The sequence below is a fragment of the Ostrinia furnacalis genome, unplaced genomic scaffold (genome assembly GCF_004193835.3).
Source record: "Ostrinia furnacalis isolate ACB-3 unplaced genomic scaffold, ASM419383v2 OfSCF5357, whole genome shotgun sequence".
In the NCBI taxonomy this organism is placed as follows: Eukaryota; Metazoa; Arthropoda; class Insecta; order Lepidoptera; family Crambidae; genus Ostrinia; species Ostrinia furnacalis.
Window position 1 is genome coordinate 163967 of NW_021135596.1, and position 23359 is coordinate 187325.

At 36.5% G+C, this 23359-nt stretch overlaps 1 protein-coding gene across 13 annotated transcripts in view; it reads left to right on the plus strand.

Moving 5' to 3' along the window:
* Nucleotides 1-23359, plus strand: part of dsx (transcription factor doublesex) — a 204150-nt gene that overhangs the window by 118365 nt on the left and 62426 nt on the right. For 7 of the 13 annotated variants that reach the window (XR_003656556.1, XR_003656555.1, XR_003656551.1 and 4 more), the window contains one exon: nt 15195-15409. The exons of the other annotated variants lie outside the window; for them this stretch is intronic. Coding sequence is in view for 2 of the 7 variants with exons in the window: in XM_028315896.1 (XP_028171697.1) it covers nt 15195-15385 (191 nt within the window). In the remaining 5 variants the exon portion in view is untranslated. The remainder of the gene's footprint in view (nt 1-15194; nt 15410-23359) is intronic. 13 annotated transcript variants of the gene reach the window in all.

Consider the following 23359-nt stretch of genomic DNA (forward strand, 5'->3'; position numbering starts at 1 on the left):
GCTTTTTAAGTGGCTGACGAAAAGCTTTTGTAAGACCGTTGTAAAACCAATTTTGGTAAAAAGCTACTATTTTCATGTTGGTACATAAAATTACCTAACCATTCCCTAGTTCAGAGAAGTTCGTACTAAAGGTGAGCAGTTAGTTCTAACCGTTGAAAACAAAGTAGTGCTGTATTGTTATCTTTAAAAGCTCGGATTCCTTGAAACAGTTTAAGCAATGTTCTTGTAATTGTGAAGGCATAACAAAGAGTAGCGTTGTGATTGTGCGACTGTTAAGGGCTGTCACAAAACAATATTATCTGATCACGATTATTTATGCGAAAATTATTTATGCGAAAATAATTACAGACAATCATGAAAACTAACGTACTTACGTACTTACTCACCTTGCATATAATGCAAAAATCTAACGTGTCGCGCTGGATTACAAAAACTTTGCTCTCAAAATGCAAATATTGTACCTACCTAATTTTTTTCTATCAAGTTGCCTGTAACCACTCATCACAGCATTTGAATAAGTTGTCTCATTTTAAATGTCAGTCTTTATTCTTTGATTTTTAAAGATTTTTCTTCACTTTACATATTATTTTTCTTAACAAAAACTTTGGTGTCTAATTATATTCAAAATGGAATAGCCATACCGCAGTATCTAATTATTAAGTATCAATCAGTGTATTTTTCTTATACACCTCATCTTTTAAAGGCTTTTAATACAAAATCGAGTAGCAATAATTAGTCATCCACCAAAGTGCCAACCCTACCAGCCGACAGCTCGTCTCACGCTCAACAGCTACTTCATTTATCCTCACATTCGTACACGAAGCTTTACACGCCATGCCTGCAATGATTTGGCGGTAGTTTCTAATTTAAGTGGCTTCTATTCTATCCACTGTCATCCATCCATCATGTGCGCTGTCAACCCTGGTATCAGACTGTATGAGCGTTTGAGCGTTGAACATGGCTTTAACGAACAAAAAATACTTAGCGTACCTACTCCCTAAAACAATGAATTTTCTATGCGATTAAATAATAAATCAGCTACAACAAATAAAACATGGACCCACTAAATAAATACATATTTTATTTACCACATAGATTCCTTTATAAATAAGAATAGAACCATCTTCGATTTTCCTTCTGGGCTGAAAAATGAAATTTATGCTCAAACCCGTGGGCATGTTTATTCCAATATTTTTTGTATGTTTATATTTTCAATTTCGCTGGTTCTTCACCTTCACCTTTTTGTACAAAAATAGCAACCAGCTACTATAGTTTATTTAAATGTATTATTTCGACAGCCAACATCGATTTCATGGAGATCACGAGTCATCGGATCTATTTGCGTTCCACTCGGCACGCTTTCATGTCGAATGTTGGAAATTTTTGTTCCATCTGGATGCCAACGCTTTGGCGTGGGTACATCATTTAAGGCCGGGTAGCAGAGAAAATGGCGAAAATGAGGTTTTCATTTTTCATTTTTGAGGTACTAAACAGTAAAATTAAAGGCTAAGATTTTTATTGGGCATAGTTGAGGATATTTTCTAGGGCTATTAACGGATGAAAACACGATTTGATGAAGTTGACTCGATAGAATAAATTCCCAAAGTTACCTCTATTCGTTTTCTAATTATGGTTTTATTTTTAAAATAAGCGATTAGAGATTCTAAATCTTTTACTAAACTAAAGTTCAGAAATAACTTGAGGGCTTTTAACGGATGGAATTTTTATATTGCGTCTTATTTAGTTACTATGTTAAAAAATGTGGAAAAAATCGTCCATGACGGCTTGGACAATCCAGTGAAGTTCTTGATACGGCAATTGCCGTAATATACGGCATTCAGGCATCTTAGGCACCATAAATACGGTATACGGCAGCACTTTCATTACCGTATCAAAATATACGGCAATTGAGTAAAGTAGAGTTTTATGAGTTTTTCATGAGTAAAAAATAATATTTCGTCTAATGAAACGCACCAACTTGTTAACCATAGATGAAGTAGAAGCGCCACGAAAAGAAACGTCAACAGAATTCAACCAAATGCAATCTTATCTCCGAGATTTTAATGTCTAAAATCATTTGTTCCTCATTTTGGTAGATTCTTCACTTTTATTCGGGTAGGTCTAGGACTAAACTTTTCAAAACCTTTGAAAGTGAAGAAGAAGAAGAAGTAAGTTTAAAAGTAGTTTACGTATGTAAGACTTCAACATTTTTTTAATTTAAACCTTCCAAATAAACATTTTGTACAATACGGCAATTTTTCTAAGGTTTCCTTAATATCCGGCAATTTTGGAATTAGAATACGGCAACCCTAAATTTGTCAGGAACAACACTGGGACAATCTCAATCAGTCGCGCGGTNGCTTGTAGAGCAAAGGCTAATTAATATTCATTATCATTAGGGTTTATTTGTTTCTTATTCATCGAATTCACAATAAACTATAACGTAAACAAGCTACCCTTACCAGCTGGCAAAAAGATATGCGGTGAAGAAATTTCTTTACACATTCATAAACTTATGTTGATGGATATCACGAAAATGCTTATCTAAATACACGCTAGTGTATGCGAGAGCTTACAGTATAAGAACACAGCTTTAATAGGCATCTCTTATTGTTATTTCAGCAGTATTTATTAGGATTTTAGTTAAGTTCTTCAATGGCACAATACAATATTAATTATGGCATTTGTATCATACAGCTGCGAAGTAAAATTAATTAATTTGTTAAATGGGCATTCTTGTTTTTTAGGGTTCCGTACCTCAAAAGGAAAAAACGGAACCCTTATAGGATCACTTTGTTGTCCGTCTGTCCGTCCGTCCGTCTGTCAAGACCCTTTTTCTCAGGAACGCGTGGAGGTATGAAGCTGAAATTTATATCAATTACTCAGGTCTACTGTCCCTTGAAGCTGTGAAAAAATCAAACTTCTAAGCCAACGCAATCAAAAGATACAGCCGTTGTACCCTTCAACGGCCAAGTCAGAAGTCACACAACATCTAAATATATAAAAGGAGAAACTGACTGACTGACTGACAGATCAACGCACAGCCTAAACGGCTAAACGTAGGCACTTGAAATTTGGAAGAGACGTAGCTTAGGTACCGTAGAGGTGCACTAAGAAAGGAATTCCCGAAATTCCCACGGGAACGGGAATTAGCGGGAAAAACGGGATTCACGCGTACGAAGTCGCGGGCGGCCGCTAGTTAACTATAATAATAAAGAAATCGCAGTAAAGAACCATAGACTTGGCACGACTTTGTCTAGATTTCATTACTTTTTAGAGATAAACAAGCAGCTCCATCGAGACTTGGCTAGTTTTTTTACAGAATGTTTTTGATGGGNTACTCGCAAGGGAATCAAAACCTAAAGGGTACTTCCAGTCGACCTAGAATCTTGAAATTTGGCATGAAGCAACGTTTATAGCACACATAAAGGAAAAATTCCGAAAACCTAAAATTTTTATTTACATTACAAAATATACAGTGTGAGTCACGTTAAAGTGTACATATGAAAATAGATGAAACTAGACCTATTTTTATCAACAAAAAAGAGGTCAAAAATTTTTTGAGATTTTTTTTTATTTTTTTATAGAATTTTTTTTCTTCCAATTACTTATTGTAAAGAAAACGTAATAACTTTTAAATTAAGCGGTATATCCTGATAAAATAAAAAAAGTAATAATGCTAAATAACAGGCGATACTAAAAAAAATACATGAAATACCCAGAAAATGCCAACAAATAATAAAAAATTATACTTTTTGAAAAAAATCTTCTTAAAAATTCGTATTTTTTTGGTTATTTGGTAAATTTCTCCAAAAAATTGCCCCTTTAACAGGTATTTTTTATTACTTTTTATTATTCTCTATCGTATTACTTTTGTAAAACCAAAAATCGCATGTCTCTATCCCTATCACAACGTTTGCAATGATCGTTTGAACTAAGCCTCTCCGGGCGCGCCATTCAACGCTTCGTTAACAACGAAACTAAAAGTGACTGTGGATTTGTAATTTTGATAAAGACAAGTTAGATTTCAAATAAAAACAAAAGATTTCGAAGTTAAATAAGCATTTTAGTTAAAATTAAAATTGTCTCTACCTGTAGCGGAGAAAAATGTGGTGGCAGGCCTTTGTTCAAACGATCATAGCAAATGTTGTGATAGGGATAGAGACATGTGATTTTTGGTTTTACAAAAGTAATACGATAGAGAATAAAAAAAAGTAATAAAAACAATCTGTTATAGGGGCATTTTTTGGAGAAATTTATGAAATAACCAAAAAAATACGAATTTTTAAGCAGATTTTTTTCAAAAAGTATCATTTTTTATTATTTGTAGGCATTTTTTGTGTATTTTATGTATATTTTTTGTATTACCTGTTATTTAGCATTATTACTGTTTTTATTTTATCAGGATATACCGCTTAGTTTAAAAGTTATTACGTTTTCTTTACAATAAGTAATTGGAAGAAAAAAATGTCTATAAAAATAAAAAAAAAAATCTCAAAAAAATTTTGACTTCTTTTTTGTCGATAAAAATAGGTCTAGTTTCATCTATTTTCATATGTACACTTTAACGTGACTCACACTGTATATTTTTTAATAAATATAAACTTATGAATTTCATTTTGCAATAAAAATACCATAGTTATGACTCGATTGTCGTAATGAACGAACTTTGTAAACCTTGCAGGTTTGTACGGAACCCTCGGTGCGCGAGTCCGACTCGCACTTGGCCGGTTTTTTACTTCAATGTATAGTTATTTTAAATTAGAATTATTCAGTCGATTATTAACTGTATTGGAAAACAGCGTATCTTTTTTTTTATATTTCGAGAAACTACCTACAACCTCGCTTTGTATCTTACTTAGTATGAGAGTGCTTTTGTTTTAACTGAACGAACTCGTTAAACAAAGAGTTACTCTTGACTTTATCAATGTATAAATTTACTCGAACAGTAAATCAATTGTACGCACTCGCGATAGCAAGAGTGATGACAAAATGTAACACAATGTTGATATTGAAAGACATTTTTCACTGAGTTTATGAGTACTAGTTAGTAATGTGCCCTGGGGTCAAAAGATAATAAGTAATTAGAGAGAATGTGAGAATGTAATTGAAAATTAAATAACCTCTGTAAATGTTGGGTCATAGAAGATTCGAAGCTCTTTTAAATAGCAATAATGAGTTACGTTATTATAATAATGGTAATGATAATATCCCACGAGAATGCAATCTAGTGGTTTTAATAAACAGTGGAAACCCACAAATAGATAAAATGATATCAATACTGTACCAGCCGATAAATATATATGCGAATATGTGCCATTTTCAAATACATAGTTTATGTTTAAAGTATGATTATTGCAGAGGCCGTACTTAATATATAGTAATAAAACAAGATTTCGGCAACACATTTGGTGTAGAAACTGACAATGTGCAGCATAAAAAATTTCTAAGATAAACGGATCAAAATTAGCGTTAGGAGAATCCAATATTAACTCAAGATATGCCACTAGAAGGTGCTAGTATAAATTTAACCTGACTACTATGTCCTTTTCTTGTACTAGATATAAAACTGTTCACGCACCCAACTGTTAGCCGACAAGTGAATACAGTTCGAACGATTCAGTCTTGTACAGTTAGCATCGAAAATGTAGCTCACGGGAATATTCCCACCTCTCATTCCTCCCAACTCCTGTGTAGCCAGGATCTACAGCTTGACCGCTAAATAAAGACCCAACCAGTGAAGGTCAAGTTTGTCTCGTTGAAAGTTAAACTGTCATTAGACCCGCAACGAAATTAAGAAAACGTAGTTGTTTCCCAATTTCATATCGTGTTCTGGAACTAAGTATGTATGTAGCATTAAAGTATTTTTTGCCTTCTAGTCTCTCTTCGGTCAGATGTTTTGAAATCTCGAATACCTAATAATGCATTGATGACTGTATGATAGNAGACAGACAGACAGAGTTACTTTCGCATTTATAATATTAGTTGGGATGTCTTATTTACAAAGATACTCTGAAATTAGGACACAAAAACTCCAAAAAAGATAACTTAGTGCCTTTATGAGTTTTCTACTAACACTTTCAAACAATCAAAAGTCTTAAGATAGGTAACTGAAATAAATCTTAAGCACTAATTTGGAACGCATGTTAATGGATATTGTTATTGCCTATTCCTCCATTGACCATTAACATCATTATGGCTAACTGTGCATGGCCATTAATGGTTTTAGAAGTGCTCTTGTTAGATGATGACTTATTGGGGCATCTAACTTANCATTTTATTATAGGAAATTTTCGTAGATTTTTTAATATCCGGTATCCGGCCGGATAGTGAGCTACTATCCGGTATCCGGCCGGATAGTAAATTTAGGCCGGATATCCGGCCTACCGGATAGTTGCCGGATATCCGTTTCATCTCTAGTCTCTACCCCTATCACAACGTTTGCAATGATCGTTTGAACTAAGCCTCTCCGGGCGCGCCATTCAACGCTTCGTTAAGAACGAAAATGAAAATGGCTCTAGATTTGTAATTTTGATAAAGACAAGTTAGATTTCAAATAAAAACAAAAGATTTCGAAGTAAAATAAGCAATTTAGTTAAAATTAAAATTGTCTCTACCTGTAGCGGAAAATAATGTTGTGGCCGGCCTTTGTTCAAACGATCACAGCAAATGTTGTGATAGGGATAGAGACATGCGATTTTTGGTTTTACAAAGATAATACGATAGAGAATAATACAAAGTAATAAAAACCACCTGTTATAGGGGCATTTTTAAGCAGATTCTTTTCAAAAAGTATCATTTTTTATTATTTGTTGGCATTTTTTGTGTATTTTATGTATTTTTTTAGTATCGCCTGTTATTTATCAAGATATACCGCTTAGTTTAAAAGTTATTACGTTTTCTTTACAATAAGTAATTGGAAGAAAAAAAATTCTATAAAAAAATAAAAAAAATCTCAAAAAAATTTTGACCTCTTTTTTGTCGATAAAAATAGGTCTAGTTTCATCTATTTTCATATGTACACTTTAACGTGACTCACACTGTATAATAGGTATTAATGGCTGGATCTGATAAAAAAAAACAAATGACATCTGTTAAACATTGTTTATGAGATATTTAACTTTAACGCAACGTTCGACAAAAAAACTTTATGCATAGCTACTCAATTTACGTTCTTATGTTACTTTAAGCGAACGTGATAAAAATAGCCCTTTTTACTTATGCAATTATCATCATATAAGAGGAAATATAACAATGCAATTAATCGTTTCTACAATAAAACGGTATAAGTCTGCGTGCAACATTTTCTATCTTTATACGACTAGAAAACTGACCGACGAAGCTAGATCCCCCTTGTCTCCCGCGCTCGAAGTGCCGTCTCTACATCCGCGGCAAATGCTGCAGATTTGCTGGGTCAAGCTAGGCTGGACTGCACTTCAGTATCGGACCTAGATATACATAGAATGGCACGTGGTACGTACGTATATTAACTGCTTATGACTTGGCAGTGTATATCAATGATACCACTGCACACATTGACGGGCACGTTGCGTGTGAAACGTCCCAAGTGCATATCAAGATTGAGTGAAATTGAGGCCTATTATCGCTCGATAGAGTTATGTATATCCTGAAGCTACGCAATGATTGCATGTGTGGGTGATGCTATACAAATAGACGTACTTTGATAGTGGTATTACGTTAGAGATTTAAATATGCATCGCGGTGCGACATTGTAGCAAACTTGTTGCTATTTGGTCGGTCGTTTGGATATAACTTCCTTATTTTGATAATAACGTCCCTAAGTTACGACGGCTCGGTTATAGATTCGTCTGGCATCCACGCATTGCTCGGGGATTATTAAGTTCAATATGTTTGGTTCTAATTAACTCGTTCACACATTATACTCTATACACTCTACAATAAAGTTATTGAAGTACGCCATCGGATTGCTAATCTTATTAGAACAGTGTTTCTTCTTCATACATTGTATGCGGAATTATGTATTTCTATCATCGTTCTTCATTTATCCTGATGGAATCAATTTATCCATCAGCGCACGGATAAAATGACTGACTATAAGACGAAATTGGTAGGTACTAGTAATACATAAGTACTTAGGTTTACTTCGCAGCTCAGCTGTCTTGATATCGTTTTCCATGGTCTATTATACCATTTTTTGAGATCTTTCTCCTATGAGTTCTTTTACAGTTCCTTAAACGCCATTATGAAAATCCCACTATACGAAATTAAAAAAAAACTGCAAATTTTCAGGTGTGCACTGTCACTGGATTTCTATTTAGCATTATTTTTGGTTCACTGTGCATTCATATTTATGCTTTTACTTATTTGAACTTAACCCAAGTAATAAGCATCATCTTAATATCATTTCTAATGTTTACTTCTTTTTGCATCTCTTTTGAAGATAGATCTTCAAACTCCAAGTGCTCCTGTCCAATGGTCTCTGCCAATCCATCAACGTTAATTCGAATTACCCTGCAGAGTTTGCAAGATTAATGGTGCATCATCACGGAGCCACGCCACATTAGATTAGATCCCATTTGTCCGCGTGTCCTCGACGCCTCTTATAGGTTATGACCACAATTTAAATAGACCAGCAGTCACGGGCTGGTACTAATGTATTACTGATTAATTAAAATGTTGGTCCAGAGGTGTTGGAGAATAACCCGAAAGTACAGCGCTTTTCTGGTAAAGCAAGTAATGTATAATATCTATATTTTGTGTTTGTTTCCAATTTGTTCATCCAGAATCCAAATCCAGTTCGTTCGTTCGTTCGTTTTAGTCTGGGTTAGATATTGCGGTATTTGATGTAGGTTTGCTCATCATTATCATCACCATTTCAGTCACAGGACGTCCACTCCTGAACATAGGTCTTGCCAATGATTCTAGATCAGCCGGTTGGTCTACTTCCAGCGTCTTTCTGCAAGCTTTGAAAGGTTATCAGAATCTGTCCATCTTCTTTTGTTTTCTCAAGCAGAGTTAACCCCCTAAGTAGTTATTCTGCCCAAATAACTTGGTAAGATGTAAGATCAGAACTCATAGTTAATGATTGTACTAAGGCCGTCTCTTAATTATACCATTTATTGAATAACTAGCTTTCCGCCCGCGGCTTCGCCCGCGTGGAATTTTGTCTGTCACAGAAAAACTATATCGCGCGCGTCCCTGTTTCAAAAACCGGGATAAAAACTATCCTATGTTCTTTCCCGGGACTCAAACTATCTCTATGCTAAATTTCATCAAAATCGGTTGCGAGGTTTAAGCGGGAAAGCGTAACAGACAGACAGACAGACAGAGTTACTTTCGCATTTATAATATTAGTTGGGATGTCTTATTTACAAAGATACTCTGAAATTAGGACACAAAAACTCCAAAAAAGATAACTTAGTGCCTTTATGAGTTTTCTACTAACACTTTCAAACAATCAAAAGTCTTAAGATAGGTAACTGAAATAAATCTTAAGCACTAATTTGGAACGCATGTTAATGGATATTGTTATTGCCTATTCCTCCATTGACCATTAACATCATTATGGCTAACTGTGCATGGCCATTAATGGTTTTAGAAGTGCTCTTGTTAGATGATGACTTATTGGGGCATCTAACTTACAATTGCGCATTACCTTTCTCAAAGAAGTAGTAATTTGCTAAATATAAATGTTGACAAAACGACTGAAACTTGTGATGGACTTGTTTATTCGCCACTGACTTAACCCTTACACGCTTATAACTAATCCAAGCTATAAAATTATTTTTTCTTTTGTTATATCTATTTATTTTAGTCTAATTTAACACAAAAGTAGTACCGAAAATATAAGTGCTATGAATTTCAGTGTTTTTCAGTAGGGGACACATATGTCCCTATATGCGTTAAGGTATACATTGCCTCATATATAGGAAATAAAATACTCCGACGCTTTTGTTGCAAAATAAATACAAACCAAACTAAAAATACAAATGAAATTTAATCAATAAGCATGATATTCATATTTATAATAAGAAATTTAAAATAGATAGCGTCTTATCTTACGTACTTGTATGTTTGATCCTCATCTCATCATAGACATCTTTCTTGAAGTTAGTAGACCTACCTAATTTGACTGTTTGTTCCAAGAACAACTTTGAGTGTAGAGTCTCTAACCTTCAAAGGAGTGCTGTAACGCGCATATTTGACATAATTTTTTCGTCTTGTCCTTATTTATTTTGAATCCCATTTATTGAGAGCCTCTACTAAGGCCATATAGCATAGATTCTAGGTCTTCCAAGGTCTTAGCCGTGCCGTGACTATAATCGTTGAATCTTATTCGGGGGGACAACATCCGAGAAGTTTCCCGACATCTTCTTATCAAAAATACCGCAGTGTCTCAAGACCCATTGATAGAAAGTCTTCGACCAATGTGTGTTGGCAGTGATGGCGTACGGAACGGAGACGTATTCCTTCACTATGGGCCTCATGAGAAGGCTCAAAGTCACCCAAATTTTGATGAGGAGATCCGCAGGAGAGCCAAAGTAACAGACATAGCCCGCAGAATTGTCAAACTTTCGCGGCAGTGGGTAGGGCACATAGCTCGCAGAAGTGAGGACAGAAAATTTCTCAAGTGGCGCCCACGGATAGGAAGACGCAGTGTGGCAAGCCTCATGTTCCTGTGCTTCTCGTATACATTCATGTATACGAGCAGCACAGAAACGATCGTTGTGGAAGTCCTCAGGGGAGCAGAGTAGCTGTAGACGCCCTTTTATCCAGGAGGAAACCATCCTCATTGTCGCTATCATCAGTTATCATGACTTCATGACATCCAAAATTTCGAATTTCCTGAGCGAATTTTTTTATATCGATTTAAAGACAAATGGTTTACAAATAAATGTATGAATATTATAATAAAACATCAATATAAACATACAAATTATAACGACGCAAACAATATCCTTAGTAAGAACCAAGTTTCCCTTGACGCATATAGGGACACCCGTGTCCCAATTAGATTTTTACATAATTTTCCTAATTCGTAAGAAGATAAACGAAAATATGCAATGAAACGATAATTATACTTACCATTGAATGTAAAATTGGAAGAAACACAGTGGCAGAAAGCCGATAAGTAATAAAAAAATAATTTTAAATTTTGACGTCTAACAAATTTTTTTTTCATATGTTGTGCCAGTATTTTTTTATACATGTAATCGAGTTTTTTATTATTTCTAGCGCATAATCATAAAAGGTAATAATAAAATTTAAGAATATTAAACTACAAATGGTTTTACTTAACCAGTATTACTGTAAATCGTGAAAACTATGTGGGGACAAATGTGTCCCATATGCGTGAAAGGGTTAACTTTGAAATGTCACTGATACTCGTATTTCGGATCTACATATAATAGGTACAAAAGCAACCATTTAATTCAATTAATTAAGCATTATAGCTCAGCTTAATATAAAGCTAGGTTAAGAGTCGGTTGTTCACATTACTCTAGCGATCGACGGAGATCGAAGAACGAGGGTCGCTACTATCGAAGCTGATGCAAAGATTAGCGACTCTCACATAATCGGAGGGCTGATGCAAAGACTTCAAAAGCAAGCTGCTTGCACTATTAAATTATTAATGTCTGAAACGTGTGCGGTGCCGACTAAACCTGCTCATGTACCATGAAACCAAACCGTGACCGAAGCGATTTCATTTTCAAATTCGACAAAAAAGAGTTTGAAATTATGTGGTATCATTGATATCCCCTGAAGAAGGATACGGTGTAATTTGAATTGACAGCCGCTGTCAACGGAACCCTGACGAGTAGTCGAATGCTGTCATTTACTTTGAAAGTTGGCAGTAAGTTAAGTCAAGTCAAATTATTGTGAGTGGATTAACTTGCAAAAGGAAGACGCTTTTGAATTTTTATTGAATTAACTACACCGCAACCGGCACGCAGCGATTAAGGAGCAAGAATGCTTTGTGAAGTTTTAAGTGGCCAATTTGTGCATTAATCCTGTTTATTAACGATTCATTGGTAATGCAATCAATCACTCTTAGCACTTAAACTGAGAGTAGGTAAATGAATTATTCTTACACTCGTATTCACAAATGATACTTACTTAATTGAATCAGCAAATCGAACTCACAGCGTAGAACAGAGTTCTGTGATTGTTTTGAGTGTCACCCCGTGCGTCCACGCGCACTGTGTGTGAGACCTCATAGTAATGTTTGTGAATACGGGCGTTCTGTCAGAGTAAATACAAATGAGTAGGTCATCTTCATGGAAACGCGGTGAGGTGCGCTGAATTTTGTCAGTGTGTGCGTGCGCGCCGCATACGTATTTGGCGCGCGCTCACATACGAACCGCGCTCGGTGCGTTTCTATGAAGAGGACCTACTCATTTATATTTACTCTGGTTCTGTCAAATTGGCAATGATAGAAAATAGCAAACTGAACCGCTTTGAAGGTTATTTCCGAGAATGAGTGGAGAATTTGCAACCAATTAGGTTTCATCATATTCAATGACTTGTCCAACGTAATGAGTCCTGATTGTTTTTCAGCAGTCTTTCAAGTCATGTACAAAACTTCACATATTCGGCGACATAGTAAGATATAATTGGCGGCCATGTTTATAAAAACAAGCGCGATTGTTAAATACCACTTGAGGGTCTTGATGGCAAAAACAAGATGGATCCGAAATTCCCAACCAGTCTCTGATTTGGTTTAAAGTGCTGTTCGTAGAGTCACTTAATACTTATCGATTCTTTCTAAAGTTCATTGAGATTTTAAGTCACTTGAAGGTGGCAGAAATCATTAATATCTCAGCCTAAGCGAGCAAAAACTGGTGATATAATACTGGCCTTCAAATCTCCAACAAATACTTTCCCTGTAGTAGACTGCCCACGAATCTTCTGCTGCCTGTCAGCTTATCATGTCATGGTATCACAAATTTAATAATACGAACATCACTACATATCGATTAACTGGAAAACACACTATCGATATTCAACCTATGGATTCACCAGCAACACTGTTTCCGAACGTACAACTTTTTCATCGTAAATCCTCTTTAACTTCTATTTATGGGGTCCGAGACGAGGTGTCTTAATTAACTGAATCGAAGGATTATTCTCGTTGTTACGACTGCAGAGGGACGTGTGATTCATCACGCCAGGATTCATGATGCTCGTGGAAATATTCAGGTCATAAAGCAGTGCTTAAAGTGCCATTTTCTGCATGTAAATAGCGATTTTCTTGTCAAAATTACTCAAAAAATTTCTTATTTTCAACCGACTTCAAAAAAGGAGGAGGTTCTCAATTCGACCAGTATGTTTTTTTTTTCTTCTATGTTTGTTACTGGATAGCTCCGCCAATTATGAACCGATTTGAACAAATCTTTTTTCGGCGTATAGGTAATACCTCAAGGGTGGTCCCATTTAAATTTAATAATAGAAAAAACAACCCCCAAGGGTGGAAAATTGGGGATGAACTTTTTTATACGCAATATCTCCGCCGATTATAAATCAATTTGAACGATTATTTTTTTGTTGAATAGGTATTATCAAAAGGGTGGTTTCATGCGAATTTGAAGAAAATATTTCACCCCCAAGGGTGGAAAATTGGGGATGAACTTTTTNTTGAACGATTATTTTTTTGTTGAATAGGTATTATCAAAAGGGTGGTTTCATGCGAATTTGAAGAAAATATTTCACCCCCAAGGGTGGAAAATTAGGGATGAACTTTTTATACGCAATATTTTTAATTTTTAGTTTTTTTTGTGTTCACGCATTTGAAGTCGGTTTTATTTTTAAAAAAAGTTAATTATCTTTAGATCAAGAGCAAATAAGTACTATGTAAAAGTTAAGTCAACATACTCGTACTTCTGCCCTGAACGACTGTCAGATAACAATTTGTTTTCCTGATTAGGAGCTCTCAATTATGTACAACGTACTTAATATTCCTAGATCAGTTAGATCACTATCCACTTTCAATCGTGTGGGTTGAAAACAACCTACATCGTAGAATATTTTCTTGCCATATGCTCGTAACTTAGGTAGGTAGCGACTTAGCTCTTACAGTCGCTACNTTTTACAGTTGCTACAAATAGGATTTAGTTAGCAATTTTTCTATTCTAGGCAATATGTCTCAGCATATATAGTGGTTTTACGGCACACTTTATAGATTGCCTGTCGCTTTATGAGATATAAACAGTAATAGTGCATTAAAAATTTAAGTACCATTAAATTAGTAGCAGATATCGTACGTTTCTTTAGAGCTTTCGAGCTTGTTCAGAAAACGAAGTAAGCACATAAATGCTTTATTGGCACTACAAGTTTTTACTCGTCGTTATAGTTAGTATACCTGCAAGATATGGGTATCTTAATATATGTTTTGTACCTACGATAGAATTAAAGCCAAGCCACACGATGCGTTGCGGCGGCGCCGCACCGCAAAGATTTCGCTCGTGGCTCGTGGCACTCGTGGGCACTGGGCACAGATATTTCTATGTAAGACGAGGCACCGATACCGCTCCGGCGTCGCATTGACGCTGTAACGCATCGTGTGCTTTGGCTCTAAGGAATTGTTAATTGTTAACAAGAACAAGAATACAAAATCATAAAACAGTCAAAACATATGAAGAAACACTGGAAGCACGATTCAAGGAAGCGAAGAGTCCATCGCATGCGAGATAGTGGCGAGTATTATTTTTGTTTTATTTAATTTTGCGAAAGTGCTAGCACAATTTGCATAAGCGAAATTCGAATAGTAAGGGTTGCTAACATATAAGCGGGCTGGCATTGGTAAATAAAAAAGCCGACAAATTTACTTATTCGACTTCATTTAATTAGTACTAATCGGGTACCTATTTCATTAGAGTTGGTATATATTTGAGCGACAATCTTAACTCTTAGCATAATATCATATGAGCAAGCATATTGTGCGGCTAGCATATCCGTTTTTTTCCGCTCAGTTGTGCTTATGCCTATCCCGCGTATGTGTACCAACCCTGAACATCAAAGAACGTTGGGGCAATTGCTGGTGGTTAGTGTAGTCAAAGAACAATAGTCATAGCTGGCGCGTGCATAACTCAATACCAAACAACGGGTCATATCGCTAATGCGTGTACAACCCTAACCGAACAGTGGGTCATATCGCTGATGCGTGTACCTCAACGCTCAATACCGAACAGTGGGTGATATCGGGCGTGTTTCAGCCCACTGGGTGGTGCACCAGTGGCGGCTGTACGAGCGGTCGCTGTGCTCGCTGCTGGAGCTGCAGGCGCGCAAGGGCTCCTCGTACTCCATGTGCTGCTCGCCGCGGTACGTGCTCGCTCCCGAGTATGCGCCGCACGTCCTGCCGCTGCCGCTCACGACGCGCCCGTCACCGCCGCCCGCGCACTTGTAGCGGCGCGACCCGCCGCCTGGCCAGGTATGCATAGTGGCCAATGCTCATTTTTACATCTATTTGATTATGTTGGCAATACACGTCGAAGTCGACTTGATTTGTGCCATTTTCAAGTTCAACGGTTCGGTCAACCCAACGCGATCACACCGCAATCAGCCGGCGTGCAGCGATGGCGACCAAACCTAACTGCATTAATCGCCATCGCTGCACGCCGGCTGATCGCGTGAAATCGCGTTGGTTTGGCCGAATCTTAAGTAAATTTTACCTACTGTGGCTGCCACTCTTCCTTGCACCCTCCTGAACGAATAAGTTGCCTAGCCGTATGCTTTTTTGTACGGGGAAAAAATGCGTTGAATCGCATACCTACCCTGCGGGGACAGGGTAGGTTATGTGGGGCTCACCAAGTCAGAAGGACGAGGCATACCCACTAAAAAGACCCCGGTGCTCCGTCACTCGCCATAAGTGAGAGGAGACAGTGGGTTTCCGGACAAAGCCTTCTCTACCACAGCCCCTCCCGGCGATTGCCCGCCTACACGGCGGGCCCTACAAGACCCTCAGGACGGGGGGCCCCCACGCCTCCGGCCCGCTGGCCATCACCGAGGAGTGGAAACTAGAGGCGATCATATTGTCGCCTTCTCTGACCCCTCCGCCGTCGCCGGAGCAAGGGCGCGTTTGGATCATCCTCGCGCTCTCGCTCCGCCTAGCCGTATGCCTTAATTTCGAACTCCTCCTATGTTCTTCTGATTAATTTCGTTGCGGGTCCAATGACAGTTTAACTTTCCCCCGGGACAAACTTGTTCTGCATTGGTTGGGTTTTTGTGGCGGTCAAGCTGTAGATCCTGGCTACACAGGAGTTGCAGTGGTGGGTACGAGAGGTGAGAATAGTCCCGTTAGCCGTATGCCTGGTTTAAGGTTAGACACCAAAAATCAACAACAACAAGTAAGTATAAAAACGCTGAAAAGTTTTTGTTTGTTTGTTTGAACGCGCTCATCTCAGGAATTACTAGTTTGATATAAATAAATACAGGGTTAGGCCTAGAAGAAAGTTCACTTTTGAAAATTCAAGAAAACGAAAACAGTTCATTTTTCAGAATTTTAGTGGAATTTATTTAAAAATTTACTTTCTTTTATAAATTTTATTGTACATGTGATTCCCTTGACGTTTACAACATTCGGTCAACATACATCAAAATTTTGGAAAACCTTCGTTAGAGTTACCTCGAAATGGATTCAGGATGGATGAATGCTGCAGAGTTTTTGGATTATTAGAGTACCTATACTCTGCTCATAAGGTAAACCCACAAAAATAAGTCTGCTGGAATGAGATTTAGCGCTTCTTAGAGGCAGTGAGATTTCACCCTTATTTAGTTGGTTTGTTGCATTGAAAGGATGATTAATTTTTGAGAGCGCTATACTAGTAGGCTGAAAAGCTTTTTGATTTCAAAGCTGCAAGATTCGCAAGGCTATGACCGGAGCATTTGGTTTCATCAAGATGGGGCGACGTGTCACACTTCAAATGAGAACATTTAGATGGTAAGAGACATGTTCCCACAAATAAATAATTTCAGGCAGGGGTGACATCTCCTGACCCCCAGGAAGCCCTGATCTCATTCCAGAAAATTCTTTTTTTGTGGTGTTACATTAAGAATAGAGTGTACTTTTATAATCCAACAACCATGCAGCAACTGAAGCTGAGCATTCGGAAATAATTGAAAATAGATTTCGAGGTAATTCTAACGAACGCATTTCAAGATTTTGATGTATGTTGATCGAATGTTGTAAGCGTCAAAGAAATCTCCTGGGCGATATCATTAAATAAAGTTAAATTTAAAAATACATTGCATTAAATTTCCTTTAAATTGCAATAGTAAAAGTTCTATAAAAATGTACAGTTCTCGTTTCCTTGAATTTTCAAAAGTGAACTTTCTTCTGGGCCACTCTGTATTTTTGTGTTGAATACCTCACTCGATCACATATACGATCACTCTACGACTAACAAAAGTGAAGCAGTAAAGAAAAATGTAGCAAGCAGGGGAAATAGTATTATATTTAAACTATTTTCACGCGTACGAAGTAGATTATGTGGCGTCAAACCTTGGATCAGGCATACGGCTAAGCAATGCAGTCGTATAGGATGGTATAAGGAAGAGGGGCAGCCATAGTAGATAACACAGAGTCGTTCAGGAGAGTGCAAGTAAGAGCAGCAACCGTAGTTAAGGATCGGCTAAGACGAACAAGGATTGGTGAATCCAGCTCGCGAGCCTTGACAGGAATACGCTGGTTAAGGTGGCCCTTTTATAAGACTTGGGAGCCTGCAGGTGACGAGCTATTGGACGTAGAGAGGGTTATTAATTATACCTACATTTTCTATTTCGTCGAAGATAAGCACGAAAACGGTTTGTACTAAACAAATGAATTTGGTCTTATTCAATTCAGGTTAAAATGCCCTCCAACCATTATGAAGACCACTTTTCCATCCTTTACGCGGTATAACAGGAAAACCGAAAATTCTTTCGGGGGCCCTTACCATTAAGCACAACTCCGTCGAAGTCGAAAACCTAGTATAATTTTAATGGACAACCAATGAAGCTATTAAAGCAATAAAATCTTTTGTAGAAAGGGATTATTTCCGATTTAAAATCTAATTCTACTGTCCTATGTGTATTATCGCCCAAGGAGAGCGGTTTTACTTACTTCTTGCGGTATTTCCCACAACCAAGTCGTATCAATGCGAGCATCAGTAATCTTCGTAAATATGTATGTATGAACATTGAAACCAACACCATTGTTTATGGGACTAGTAAATTAATCATAGACTAATTAACCGGCCTTGTGTAATCTGTGGCAAAAATGACGGCAACAGATTGTAATTGGAGAGTGATGATGTGCTAATGAATGGGCCGGAGATTTGAAGATCACTATGTGATGAATGGGTTTGCTGTCTTGTTGCGATATACAGTGTGAGTCACGTTAAAGTGTACATATGAAAATAGATGAAACTAGACCTATTTTTATCGACATAAAAGATGTAAATAAATTAAGACTATTTAAAAAAAAACGAATTTTTTTTCTTCCAATTACTTATTGTAAAGAAAACGTAATAACTTTTAAACTAAGCGGTATATCCTGATAAAATATAATAATGCTAAACAACAGGCTATACTAAAAAATACATAAAATACACAAAAAGGGCCAACAAATAATAAAAAAATATACTTTTTGAAAAAAATCTTCTTTTAAATTCGTGTTTTTTTGGTTATTTGATAAATTTCTCCGAAAAATGCCCCTATAATGTTGCAATTTCTTACATTTGCGCGCAAAAAGCAATATAGTCAAATCATCAAACTTCTAAACTCAGTTCAGACTGAGTCTAGAGGTATACATGTAAGTTTGGTTTATTACACTATTTTGTAACCAAAAAACATGATTTGGTCGATGGCCACGCGAAAAAAAAAGACGTCAATTTCCGCATTGTTTTTTCTACTTACGGCTTTTTCAAAAGATTATCTGACAAATACATTCCACCAGCTCGAACGAAGCGTGTTGACGACTCTTTTATAATGCGAACAGCTATGGACTGGTTTTCGTTGCCTGCTGCTATATTTCCTGAACACTATAATCCAGCTTTTTTCAAGGCGAGAGTGAATAGGCACTCACAGGGCAGATATGTATCATCCTAGCTAGACTGCATCTCACTTAACACCAGTTGCGATTGCGGTCAAATACCTGACTTGTCTTTTTACCTTTTGTCAATAAAAAAAAATTGACAAATAAAAAGTACAAAATACATTAGCATGGGCTAGAATATACACGAACAGTTTTTTGCAATTCAATTAAATTTATTTATTTAAAGACAACAATGATCCACATGGTTGTAGGTATAACGCGCGCTTGTAGCTTGAAGAGCTTTTCCAGCTTCACCGGGCAGAGTGGCGAGTACAGAAGGTACCTACTCTAGCCGTTTGGCGATCGTCGGTGCGCGTGCCGACGAGGCCGAGTGTGAGCTTCGCGAAGCAAAGCCCAGGCTTGTCCGAGTCGGTCGCAGACCGACGTTCGCGATCGGTTCCGTATCGAGCGCATAAGGCGCCCGATCAGTGGCGAACCCAACGAGAGGGTTGCCCACCGCGGTGTGGGACCAAAGTCCAGCCTACGGCGGGCTCACTCTAGTGGGCCCGATTGCGGGTACTACAGACGCGGCCGGAGGGCGCTACGGTAGGCTAGGACTTCGACTCAGGCCGTGGCCGGGGAACGGATTGGGGAGAACCGGCGAGCCTTATTTATTGGAATTTAATCGCAAGGCAAGCCAGCCTGCCTAGCTCCACCATCTTACCTAAGTCTGTCGCCATAACAACAATGTTAACAGCATTGTTGTGTTCCGGCAGTTAGAGGTAAGATAGCCAGTTCCTCTGTGGTTGAGGATTCCGGGTGATTTGGGGATTGACCTGATCGTCACTTACCATCAGGTGAGATACATACCAAGAAAAAAAAATTGCTGTTTAACCATATTGTGTATTAAAATCTATAATAGAATACCCAAAGAATTAAGGACATTGTATTTGCAATTTTAAGAAACATTTGAGTAAATGGTTGCTATCACTGACACTTTACGATTTAAAAGAGTTCTTTGACTTGCTGTAGTTTTGTTCTTCTTTAGAATAGTTGCTAATATTGTGGTGTTTCTTATTTAACTTTTGCATGCTAATAATTTTAGCTAAATATGTGTCGTTCTCACTGTCTGTACCTAACATGTTTATTTACCATGTGTAATTGCAAATAAATGATAATGATTATAAGAGCTTCCTCGTTGTAATAAATAACTAAAAACTATTCAAATGAAATGTATGTAATGCGATCTATCAAAATGATAATATTATCCGCGACCAGTTTTAAACCGTCTTTAATAGATGTTGCAAGAACTTGCTGCTTTTTAAAAAAAGCAACTTGGACAATTATTAAGATCAATATTTCAATAAGTTTCATTTTATTTCTTGCTAAATTATAATGACTTCAGTAAATATCATCCGAGCTGCAGATCAGGATCGCAAATGCCACAATATGTCCGTGGAACAATGTAGCCATTATAGTTTTATTTTTAGTGCAGTTTCTTCGAAACAGTTGTTAGAGTAATAGGCATTGAAGTGTGAAACCTAACACCAGTGTCACCTATCTGATGGGGGGTAAACCTGTCGAATGACCACCATAAACTGGCCACTCTTACGATCAGTAAATGGCGCGAGCAAACACTGCGAACTGGCCGTTTAGAAAAAAGATAAAAGAAGAAAACATTTGAACGATAAGAATGTGAAATTCTAAATTCTTAATGCTGACGAACACAATCTTATTAAATTGAAATTAAACTAGTATGTAAGTAACCCCATTACATTATACCCCATTCTATTATAGAAGAAACAAAATTTTAATTTCAAAATCTAGAACTTTACTTAAATGTGTAAAATAATGGTTGTTATTTAAATAATGTGACAAATACTTGTGTAGTTTCTGTAGAAGTTAATATTTCAAATTAACACGCACTTGGCACAACTTTACACAACAAATATTAGTGTGTTGCCAATTCTAACAACTTCTGGCTGCCATTTGTCATTCAATATTTGATTTGCGTCAGCAAATAATTTTCACAATTTCATTCATATGCACAAATCATCTCGATATAACTTTAAAATGTATTTGTGGAATTGAATAATTATATCGTAGTGGTTTTACATATTTAACCGAAAGCTGTTCATACAGGGTGGAAACGTTAAGTGATCTCACTCGATAATTTCTAAACTATACAAGATATTGAAAACCTGGTTACTGATCCTGAAAGTGCTTCAAGAGTTCTTTTAAACGGTACCAATAATAGGTTACAGAATAAACTGGATCTATCTGAAAATTCAATGTTTCCAGCTTCCATACTAAATGTATGCCAGACACACAATATTAGAAGTGTAATTTTTATTTATTTAATAATAAACTGAAAATAAACTCGTAAATTGTATTCTTATTTTAAATTATTCATGGAAAACAATGGTTTTAGGCTTTACTTGCTATAATATTGTCAAGAGATGAGTGTCATGAATGTAGTAGTACAAAATGTATGGAAGAAGGAAACATTGAATTTTTAGATAGATCCAGTTTATTCTGTAACCTATTATTGATACCATTGGATAGAGCTTGTGAAGCACTTTTAGAATCAGTAATCAGTTTTACGATATCATGTGTAATTTTTAAAATAACGTGACTTTACCAAATGTATGGAAGCTGGAAACATTACATTTTCGGATAGATCCAGTTTATTCTGTAACCTATTATTAATACCGTTTGATAGAGCTCATGAAGCACTTTCAGGATCAGTAACTAGTTTATTGATATCTTGCATAGTTTAGAAATAATCGAGTGAGATCACTTATCGTTTCCACCCTGTATACAGTGGTCACGTTAAAGTGTACATATGAAAATAGATGAAACTTAACCTATTTTTAGGGTTCCGTAGCCAAATGGCAAAAAACGGAAACCTTATAGATTCGTCATGTCTGTCTGTCTGTCCGTCCGTCTGTCCATCCGTATGTCACAACTAAGAGCTATACTGTTGAAACTTGGTAAGTAGATGTATTCTGCGAACCGCATTAAGATTTTGATACAAAAATAAAAAAAATAATAATAAATATTGGGGGCTCCCCATACTTAGAACTGAACCTCAAATACATACGTGTGGGGTATCTATGGATAGGTCTTCAAAAATGATATCGAGGTTTCTAAAATACTTTTTTCCTAAACCGAATAGTTTGCGTGACAGACGCTTCCAAAGTGGAAAAAAGTTGGTCCTCCCCTCTAACTTCTAAAATAAGAAAATGAAAAATCTAAAAAAAACATATATGATGTACATTACTATAAAAACTACCAACGAAAATTGTTCTGAACGAGATCTAGTAAGGAGTTTTTTTTAATACATCGTAAATCAAACTTTTGAAAATAATGACTAGATTTCGATTTAAAAAAAATCGAGCTTAATTGTTTTTTTCATATTTTTTAATTATAGTACAGTCACGGAATGAAAAGGTTCGTCAGTTTTCAAATTGATTCCTTCAACGAATCGCGAGCACATATTACCTTTTGAAACTATGTTACAGAATAATCTCGAGTTAGAGAAAATAATCTTTAACTGTTCGTCAGTAAAGTTCAAAATTATTCAGATCAAAGTTGTTTGACGATTTATTTTGTCAAGAAGATTAATATGATTGATAAACTAAAACCTTCTTGTTGGTTCCACCTGCCATTATTATTTCTATTAAATAAAAAAAAACTATTGTCAATTGGTCAATGTCATCATTGCATTGCACTGATGGGATAGAAAAATAAACAAGCAAAACCAAAGCAAAACCTTATTCGTTAGCAAACGTCATATTTATTTAAATGTTAGCAGCACTGTTTCTTGAACGGTTATGTTGGCAGGTTTGACTCTTACAGTACCTAGTGCAAGCGAAAACCGACACTAAGGTGACGAACCTTTTCATTCCGCGACTGTACATTAGTAGAGAGAGCTACCTCCCCTATCAATTCGATTCACCCATTCTGGGACACCCTGTATGTTACGGCTTTCAGTCACTACCAGGTAAAGGTTTAAAAATAGCTTAGAGGTTTCTAAGACCTTTTTTAATTTAGGGATCCGTTTACAAATTGTTAAAGTTTAAAATGCCAATTTTTGATCGAGTAGGACGTCCACTCTAAAAACTAAACTTTGGCTTGAATCTGAAAAAAAAACATGATGATAGTACTTTTTTTATGATAGGAGGCAAACGAGCAGACGGATCACCTGATGGTAAGCAATTTTATGAACTTTCAAGGAAAACTATTTTGTTATTATAAAGAGCTGTCGTTTTCTGAATAAAAAAAATAGAGTAGAAAATAGAAAGGTGATCCGTCTGCTCGTTTGCCTCCTATCACATAAAAAAAATATAAAAAAACTATAGCAGT